Below are 10,231 nucleotides of genomic sequence, written 5' to 3' on the forward strand. Positions count from 1 at the left end.
TGCAACACAGTCCGGTTCAGTCAGATGCAAACAACACCAGCAACTTCTGAAAAATGTAACTGCATGTGTCAGCATATGTTCACATTCTAAAAAAAAAGGTTACAGAATTGACGCATTGGGTGGGGATTGAAAATAAATACTAAAAATCAAGCATATACCCGCGAGGTGCTGAGGGCTGCGGCAGATCCAGAAGATCAGGCCCGCCCGACCCCGAGGGCGGCGCTGGTAATCTGAGTCTCTTGTTGTATAGGCAAGCTAGCATTTTTGTTGTTGTTGTTGTATAGGCAAGCAAATGTTATTTATTTGCATTAGAAATCAGCCGCTCTACGAAAGTACTAGTACATGCGTGAAGGCAGGAACAGTATTGAGAAACAGAAATACTACTGGTACACACATATAAATAAGAGTGCCCATCGTGAGGATGGTTGTGGATCATGTGTCGTTTCTCTGAACTTGCTACAGACTGCAGTCCTGTTCATGCCCTCCGACAGTCCGACGGCTGCTCATCTACGTATATTCCTGTAAGGCTGAATAACGTGGCGTCGTGTCCATCACCGATTTGACATTGATTTGTATCTTGATATTGATTTGAGGAGCTAATATGGTGTTTGTTTGAGGAATGTGTTAGTTAGTCTATCATTTTGGTTTGTAGAATAGAACGGTTTAATCGTTAACGCATCGTCACCTTATTCCTCGCAAGCTAATAATTAGTACTGCTGCGAGGAATAGAGTCATTCCACTAAATTTAAGAAATGCACCCATAATGCATCATCTGCTCTAGAATAATTTGATTCCTCAGACCAAACACCGTATAATTGATTGTTTTCTGTTCACCTAGTACGAGTATTTGTTAGAGCTACAACATTGTATCTAATAATAACTTGCTTATGGCTGAGCGACGGGAAATAGAGCATCCACAAGCAAAAGTAGCCACAAATTTAACGTGTCCTATGGCTGAGACACGAACCAAGCAAGCACATATAGCAAATTTACATATATACAATGTCCAACAATCGTTTTTCACAGTTTCTTGCTAGAAAACAAATGGTACAAGCAACACGAACGAGAATCAATGCCTAATTAATCCAAGTGAAGAAGCCAATCCATTCTCCTATGTGGAGGCATCTCAAGAAAGAGCTCCATGAAGATCTTCTTCTTGCCAAACCTGTCAACAGCCTTGGCATATTGTGCTCCACTAACACCAGATAACGCATTGAGCGCTTGCATACTTCTACTTACTAGCTCATTAGTTTGGGCAGAGTTGGACAATGAAGGACTGTGGGCACACGATGGCGGCGATCTTCTTGCCACTATTCTCTGGGGGTGGCCATGTTCGTGCAGGGAAGTTTCCGAGCACCTGAACAGGGAAGATTCTCCTTTAGGTCGATTGTCCTCACTGCTTCCGCTTGTACTAGCAGACAGTTCTGAGCTGCCAGGCTGCTCAGATTTCCTCGTTACTTCAGATTGATTTTCCTCACTGCTTCCACCTCTATTAGCAGACAATTCTGAACTTTCAGGCTCAGACTCTCTCACTCCCTCAGGTTGGTTGTCCTCGCTACCTCCGCTTGTACTAGCTGACAGTTCCCCACCTCGCGGCTGCCCATGCTCCTTTGTGAAAAGTACAAGAGGCGTGTTAGAAAGCATGTCCAAGTTCCAAGTTTGTATATTTGATGCCAAATGCTAATAATATTGCAGGTAATGATTAGTACACCATCCGAATTCCATATAATGCACAGAAAATTAAAAGTTTGCTTAGGATGCGTCTGACTACATTACTAGCATTATCGACTTAATGGGAATGGCCAAAAAGAAATAAGACACTAAAACAGGAGTGGGCAAAGAGAGAATTACAAAAATTTGACGGCTGAAGACAGAATACAACTACAATAATTACTTACAAAAAGAGAGAAAAAAAAAGAATCCCCTATTTTTTATTTAAACAATGAAAATGTAGGAAAGTCGACATAACGTATAAACATTTTTTCTTCTTCCGTATGATTGCGCCAAGAGTAAAACATATGCTGCAAGTATTTTTATTATTAACCAATTTTGAATTCAGATGAATTATATGAAAGTTTGGATTAGATAAAGCCAGGTTGATCCTCTGGGTAAGTAGACCAGAAGCTCCATACAGACCAATAAAAAATTCATATAAATAAACAAATATGTGGTGGCATGCATATTTCAACATCACAATCTGCCAAAATTTGGATGTTAGATCAAAACTAGGCATACCCTCCTCAAATTCAGATTGAATATGACAATTTAGCTGGAGGAAACAGAAAGAAAATCTTGACGGATTTCAGGGTCATTTGGAGGCAAACTAGCCACCAAATGTCACACAATCGCAATGTTACCAGCACCTTTTTACAGCCTTTATGGAGGTACCTGATCTTGAAACAATACAAAGGCTCATATTAAGGGGAAGGAAATGAAAAACTTACTATGTTAGAGCTCGAAGTTGGCAGCAGGAGATTCCGGAACTTAGATTTTATCAGGAGACCAGATCTCTCACAGATTTCGAGCTTGGGATGGTTGGGAAGGGTGGCAGCTAAGCTGCTGATGTCGGTCACCATGGTGTTCATCATCTCCTCTCTTGCTCTGTAAGAATCAATGATGACCCCAAGATACTTGAGGCTCAAAAGGTTCACGATGCCACTATGGCTGTAGTCGAACCTGGTTGTTTTCTTTGCTTCGAAATAGAGGCGAAAGATTTGGAGGCGCGGCATGGAACCTGGTGCAAACACGAGCCCAATCCCGCCTCCCATTCTGTGGAAATGGAACTGACGAAGATGCTGGAATCCTTGGTCGGTAATGGAGAGAATTTCCCAGGGCCCTCTGAACACTTTCAGGTCAAGAAATAGAAGGCCAGGTATGCAGCCAAGGATACGAGGATCAGCTTCCCCTTCCATCATGCCTACTGTGATTTCGAGGTGGGTGAGATTAACAAGATTGGCCATCCAGCCATGAACCCTGGGAATGACATCCCATATGACAAGTTTTTGCAGATGTGGAATTGTGAACCCCTCAACCATCAAATATTCAAGAGGAGACTTGTTAATGTCCCAGATTTGTAGTGATTGAAGGCTATGTTTTCCCAATGCACTCAGAGATGATACCAATGTTTGTATTTTGCTGCTTTCCATGTCACCATGCATCTCATCAAGATCCAGGCACTCTATCTCGAGCACTCTCAGTCTTGCCAGCTGCCCTAGCTCTTCTACAAATTCTGTAGACTGGCAGAAGACACGGGATAGCTCCTGCAAAGCTTGCATGCTCCCTATCTTATCTGGCAGCCTAACACCCCTATGAACAAATAACCGGACTAACCTGCATAGTCGGACAAGGGTTGGTGGCAATTTTCTCATTACACTGCATTGTGTTAGATCTAGTGTTTGTAGGAATTGCAGATCCCCAATTTGCTCTGGAAGTTCCACAATGTCTCCTCCCAATCTTAAATATCTCAACTGATGAAATCTTGGTATACTAGCAATAATGCATTTGATCTTCAAGCATTCGCAACCTCCCAGATCCAAAACTCGTAAACAATGAAATTCTGAAACTAGCGATGTGTTACTAGCACACCCAAAGGTATTAAGTGAACGAATCTGCGATCCATTTTTCACAGTGATTTGTTTCACTTCTTCTTCGGTACAATCAGATTGTATCGACAACCTGCGTATCTTATCTGGAAAAGCTTGCAACTCCTGACCACCTAGCCTGGTAATGAAGTTCTCTTTTGTTGACAAGGATATGATAAGATCAAGAACTATATCATGGACTCGACAAGCGTCCACTCGCCCATCATACCAGATATCAACTGGTTGGATCATGCTTCTGTTTATAAGCTCATTGAAGTAGCTCTCTCCGACTTGCTCCAACCTCTGTCCCCTTTCTTCCATAATAAATCCTTCAGCTATCCATTTCCATAATAAATGATCTTTTTTAATCTCATAGTCCTCCGGAAATATACTTAGATATAATAAGCAAGTCTTTAGATGACAAGGGAGATCATAGTAACTGAACAATAGTATCTTTCTCATTCCTTCTAATTTAGGACTACTTTCTAGTGCAGAACTAAGAGAATCCCTTACTCTCTCCCATTGCTCCTTTGTATTTGTATGTGGTTTTGAAGCCAACATACTAGCAATACTGATTATAGCCAACGGCATGCCACCACATCTCTTTAATATTCCAGTCGATATTTCTTTCAGTTGAGGTGGGCAACTGTGTTCAGAGCCAAAAATTCTTCTTAAAAATAGCCTCTGGGAGTCTTCATCACTAAGGGGTCCAATTTGAAATACATGATCATGTCTGCAAGGGCAACAAGATTTAGCTACATCAACAATGCGAGTAGTTGTCATTATTTTACTATTGTACTTGTTATCAGGCAATGCACATTTCACGACTTCCCATGCTTGCACGCTCCAAATATCATCAATGACGATCAGGTACCTGTATGTAATTTTGAAGCAGTGAGTCAGTATGGAGTCAAAATGGCAAAGATTGTTTAGTTTGGTCTATCAGAATTCGGTATATATCATGCTAGAACTTCACAGAAAATCTGAAAAGGATTATGCAAACCACTTTCACCAAATCTAGTTTATAAGGGAAAATAGCAGCAAAGACTCAATACTGTATGACTTGCATCTCTCTCACCCCCAGGCTCTCTTTATATACCGCAGGCGTACGCGCGGGGCGCGCCGCCGCCGCGCTGGGCGGGCACGCTGGCCGCCCCGCCGCTGCGCTGGGCGAGCGCGCCTGCCATGCCGCCGCGGGCCGCGCGCGCTGGGCGAGCCACGCCGGCCGCCGTGTCAAGGCGGCCGGGGCCCGCTCTGGGAGAGCCGCGCCGGCCGCTGCGCCGGGGCCGCCGGAGCCAGAGCGGGCGAGCCGTGCCCCGGTAGCTGCATCGAGAGACTAAGGGAGAGAGGTGACGGAGAAGAGAAGAAGATGATCGCAGACATTTGATAGGTGAGTGAGTCCCACCCAAATAAAAGAGATGGGTTTTTTCTACTGCAGCAATAGTTCTCTAAAAGCACAAATTCAGTTTTCTTGATCCAGAACCTAACCCTAAACCCTAAAAAAAGTTGGGAGCATATTTGTTGGTTTCCTCTAACAATTTCTAAAATATACATCATATAAAATATAGAAGACAATTTTACGTCAGAATCCTAGACTATTTCTAATCATCCTAACTAATTTTATATTTTCTATCTTCTTGTATATTCGCATCAAGAACCCATCCTACCTTTTTTTCTTCCCCACATCCCTTTTTTCCCAAGTGTGGAAATATTGGGAGTTGAGATAGGGAATTGTTGGAGAACATTTTCTTAATCTTACCAAAAAATTTACATTGGGAGTGGGTTTTGGAAACTCTTGGCGATGCTCTAACTACCCTAATTTCCTCTCCAATAACAATGACACTTATAACTAATCCAACCTTAATCTTCAGGCACCTTTCATCACTATTTATGAAATCCATGACAACCATATCCGGTGCCAAGAATACCACAACATGCCTATCATTGTGATCTCAATTAAGATTCCTAGGTATGTGAATTTTCCCTATTTTGTGGCTGTCTTCTATTTTTTTTATGAATTTTTGGAAAACATTTCTAGGGGTGGGCCATGTTATTAGTCGCCGCTAAAACTGGTTTTAGGGGCGGCTACATATCTGCCCCTAGAAAATTGCTAAACCCCATGCTTGATTTCTGGGGACGCTTGAATAAAGGCGGTTGCGCCGTCCTAAAAAATGTTTTTGGCCGTTTCTAGAAATACTCTTGCATTGTTAGTGTGGATATCTAAATTATTTTCTGGCCGTTTAGTATCCGAACTCTTTTCAGATAGATGGTCAGGAACAGGAACAAGAAGGCAAGCCTAGCTTTGAGCAGCCGCTTGCATTGTGCGGCAGTTCCTTGGGTGACAGGAATGGGAACAAGAAGGCAGGCCTAGCTGATTATAAGTTCATAACCTAGTACCCATTCCCATTTTAGGCGGAACAAATCTACCAATTCTTTTATTAAATAGACCTAGCAGCTAAAAGAGGGTATCCTGAGCAATTGCAAGAATGGGTTCATTGATATTCCTGGTACAGTAGATGCTATGACACATACAGTCATACTCAATTCGATGGAATTGTTTGATCTTTTTTTTCGATGAGTCTCCGGAGGGGAGAATTCCCCACCTGAATATATTGCATTGGAGCCGTAATTAGGAAGATACAACAGAGAACGCACACTTACAACACAACATCACCAACAACACACACGAGACAGAGCGGACGACAACCACAAAACACACAGAGAGGAGAACAAAGAACTCTCATGATACACATGAAGTTATTCACCAACTAACACCACCACAAATCAGCTGAACTTCGGCGACCTCCACTTCAACGGCGACGGTTAAGCTTCGAGTCAATATGACAGACGACAGTCATGATTACAATGTCTTTAGAGCACATTCAGGACCCAATTGACGCCCACCAACACCCATTATGAGGAGGAAACCACAATGGAGGGAGGGCCGGCAAAAGGAGCGCGAGGAGATCCAAGTGAGGGGATCATGGTCTCATTACCGACATTTGTTGAGACAAGGCAATCAAGGATCATGGAGAATAGAAAAGCTGGGACATTGGTAGCGTAGTTTGCTGGTTAGAACTTGTGTAGTATCATCAAAGAGGATGAGGGTTGGATCCTCGGCGCAAGGAGGTGCCAATGATCTCCAAAGCAACGCCTCCAGGAAGGGAATGACATGGGAAGATGCCACCATTGCTTGTCCTCCAAGAAGGAATAGGACGCACGCGGACGCCATCATCATCGGCACCGACAACAAGCCGAGCAAGACTTTCGTCTAGAATCCACCGAAACCGCCCCGCATCACAGCAGCAACGCGCCCACGCCTCCACCATGCTGTCACTGCTGCCACAGGCACAGGCATGGCCGAAGCCTTCGTTCTGCCCACCTGGTGCTCTGCCCTCCCTGTCAAGAGCTAGAGTCGGCTCTCAGTGGCCGGAGACGGCCATAGAGGGTGGCACAGAGGGGAGGGCGCCCACGGGCACGCGGCCCCCGCCGTCGGCTTGCCTTTGGCCAAACCGCGCGCACCGTTCCACTGCTGGACCCCTGCAAACGCACGCGTATGGGTACGCTGCCCCGCCGCCAGCTAGCCCGTGGCCAAACTGCGCACTCCGCACCGCTGCAGGGCCTTTCACACTCACCTAGTGGACATCACCAGATCCGCTCGAGTGGCCGCCAGATCCGACGAAGGGGCGTCAGATCGAAGCTCGGACGCCAAGAACGAACCACCGCAGGCCGAAGAACCACCGTGGCCGGGGGATGGAGGAGCTGGAGCGCTGACGGCCTGTCTGCATCGTCCGGACGAGGCGAACCACGTCCTGCCGCCGCACCCGCAGCAGCGTGACCGCCGCCACGCCTGCAGCAGCAACACCGCTATCGCCGCCTCCACAACGGAAGCAGCAACCAGGGTCGTCCCGGAGTCGCTTTGTCGTGCCCACACCATAGATCCGGCCCCCACATGCGCTGATTTGGCTCGATCTCAAAGGCAGGGATCCTGCCGGAGCAAGAACAGATCGAGAGAAGATTGGAGTTCGGAGAAGGAGATGTGGTGGAGGAAGGAGAAGCACGCGGGGCAGCTTTGTTGGGTGCCGCCGCCACGGCCGTAGTGTTGGGAGCCACAGCGGCAGCGGCTGGGCTGGCCGGGGGGAGGTGCGGTTGTTGGCGGCGGGGCGTCGCCCCTCGAGTCGCTCGCGAGGGAGACGACGCGAGGAGCCACACCGTTTCCTCGAGGTCTCGAATTGTTTGATCTTAAAGGAGATCTTCTATAATTTCGCACATAAGGGGTTATTTCTTGTTTGGGCTTTATGGGAGCTTTTGGACTTTAGCTTTGGGACCTTGCGGAAGTAAAAAAATTAAGCTGCCGGAAGCCAAAAAGGACAGAGCTTTAAGGTGTCTTTAGTTGATGCACAAACATATATAAATTAAAATTAAGGCGGTGGACGTCTCAATGCTATGTAGGAGTTACAATTGAAGAGAGTGCTGTGCTTGCTCCCCAAGATCAAAGGTGTGCTAGCTAGATGATAACTAGTAAGCAGCAGCATGCTATGTACACAATTAACCCGGCCCATTAAAGAAAGATAATGATGCGTGCTCAATGGTATAAAAGCATATATAATCATATTGAGTTGTTATATAAAAAAAAGAAAGGGCTGACTGTATAAAAGCTCATATATATATAAACATACACAATTGAGAGAGGCAGAGACAGAGATACATACCTCTTGTCCCCGAGGTGAAGCCTGAGATGCTCGATGAGTTGTCGCTCAGTGTCAGTTGGTAGGCCAACGTTGCCCCCCACTTGTCTAAGCATATCTGTCAGAATTTTCTTTGTATTTGGATTGCGGGATACGGACACAAAAGCTGCGCAGTTAAATTGCCACTTGATTTTGGAATAAACTTGAATGGCAAGAGTGGTCTTGCCAAGGCCTCCGAAACCCAGGATCGACACCACTTTGGGTGGTTGTCTTTTTGCTCGGCGGTCACCCGCCGCTGCCTTGTCGTCGCCCATGAGCAATTCGATGATCTCCTCTCTTGGGCCGTCGATCCCCACGAGCCTATCTGCTCCCACATATAACGCTGGTAGCCGGGGATCAACCTCCACCATACTACTAGTGCTGCTGCCCACACGAACCTGAGCCTCCCCGTCCCCGTGGTCAAGCTTATACCTCTCGTGGCGTTGGCTCGCCTCCATGGCACGAGCTTTGAGTTGTTGAACCAGGTTTGCAATCTTGTGCCGCTCCCGTACCATGCTGATCTTGCTCTTGTCCTTGTCACCGCAGTGGAGCATGAATTGATCGATGCAATCCTCGATGTCGTAGGTCAGCTCCCGGACCATGCCCATCCACTCTTTCGTCTGAGGGTCGACCTCCTCCTCCATGCTGGCCAGCTTCACAAGGAAAGCGCTCATGCTGCGCAGCTCTTCCTTGAGGAAGGTGACCTGGCTTCCCACGCCTTGGAGAAGCTTAAATTCCATCCCTACCATGGTGGTGAGCTTGTTCAGGAGAGGATTCATCACCCCAGTCAGAGCGCTCACCACAAGTCCTGCCATTGTGTGTGTGTGTGTGTCTCTCTCTCTCTCTCTCTTTCTTTCTCTCTCGTGATGTAAATATGAAGATTGATTTATATCAGCTAGCTAGCTAGCTATCTCAAAGGGTGAATATATATACTACACAACCACCACAGAAAGACTATTATTATTGCTAAGTGATGCTGCTTTATTTCCATCATCACCGTATACCGTGTCTTCTCCGTGTTATTAGATAGATAGACACGCGTTCCTTTTTTGCCCCCCTTTCTCACACAACGACAGGCGCGTCGTTTGCTCCGTGTCCTTGACTACCTTTTCCGTGTCACTGCTTGCAGAGAGTGAATTTTTGCATTTTGGTCCCTTTTAAAAATATTTTTTACAAAAAGACCTATGTCAAAACGTTTGCTGAAAATAGACCATTTTTAGTCGTCTTAGAACATGACGCCAATGTATGAGGGTCGGCGTCGACTGACACGACGCCGAGGTCTTGCCACGTCACGGACGACCCCGGTCGACGGCGACACGGTGGCGCATGGGGTCCGACACGTCGGCGTTATGTCAGCCAACGCCACAGGCCCAACCTCGGCGCGGTGGGACTACATGCCGAGCTATTGGCACCATCCGGCGCGTGGCCCAGGCGGCCCAACAACGCTTCATGGCCCAATAGCTCGGCGCGGGGTCACTTAACGCTGAGCCACCAGACTCGGCGCGGCCCGACTCAACGCCGAGGTCTGGACTCTTGAAGCCGCGCCGCGGCCCCCTTCTTCTTCCTCCCTCCATTCTGAAAGCGCCGGCTCTCTCTCTGTTCGTCTCCCCCACGCCCCCACGAAACCCTAACCCCCAAATGCGACCTTAGGTGCCCGAATCTCGTCTCCCGAAGTTTTCTCGAGGTAATGGTCCCTCCCCTCCTCCAATCTATCTGCGTAGATGTGCTTGCATTGTCTCTAATCATGTGGAATTATGGGTGTATGGTGTTTTGGTATATGTGTATTTGCATTTACAAAATGTATGGCTTAGGTTGATTGAGTACATTGTTGTTTAACTGTTTTATATGCTGAACATGTTATGTTAGTTTGGTTTCTAGTTATTTTGGTCATTAGGGTTCTTTGTTTATTGTAGGTGTCATTAG

The 10,231-nt window shown here is 46.5% G+C and overlaps 1 protein-coding gene across 2 annotated transcripts; it reads right to left on the reverse strand.

Annotated features, from left to right (window-relative positions):
• Positions 1-1,038: 1,038 nt before the first annotated feature.
• Positions 1,039-9,193, reverse strand: LOC136531070 (disease resistance protein RGA5-like). Of its 2 annotated transcripts, none has more exons than XM_066523796.1 (3): positions 8,294-9,193; positions 2,445-4,455; positions 1,039-1,605 (listed from the first exon to the last, which is right to left on the reverse strand). In XM_066523796.1, the coding sequence occupies exons 1-3, from the start codon at positions 9,121-9,123 to the stop codon at positions 1,081-1,083; spliced, it is 3,366 nt and encodes a 1,121-aa protein (XP_066379893.1). In that variant the 5' UTR covers positions 9,124-9,193; the 3' UTR covers positions 1,039-1,080. The 2 variants fall into 2 exon arrangements, with proteins under 2 accessions (XP_066379893.1, XP_066379892.1); XM_066523795.1 differs by having other exon boundaries at positions 1,039-1,608.
• Between the last annotated feature and the right edge of the window lie 1,038 nt (positions 9,194-10,231).

This window comes from Miscanthus floridulus, unplaced genomic scaffold (genome assembly GCF_019320115.1).
Source record: "Miscanthus floridulus cultivar M001 unplaced genomic scaffold, ASM1932011v1 fs_274_1_2, whole genome shotgun sequence".
NCBI lineage: Eukaryota > Viridiplantae > Streptophyta > Magnoliopsida > Poales > Poaceae > Miscanthus > Miscanthus floridulus.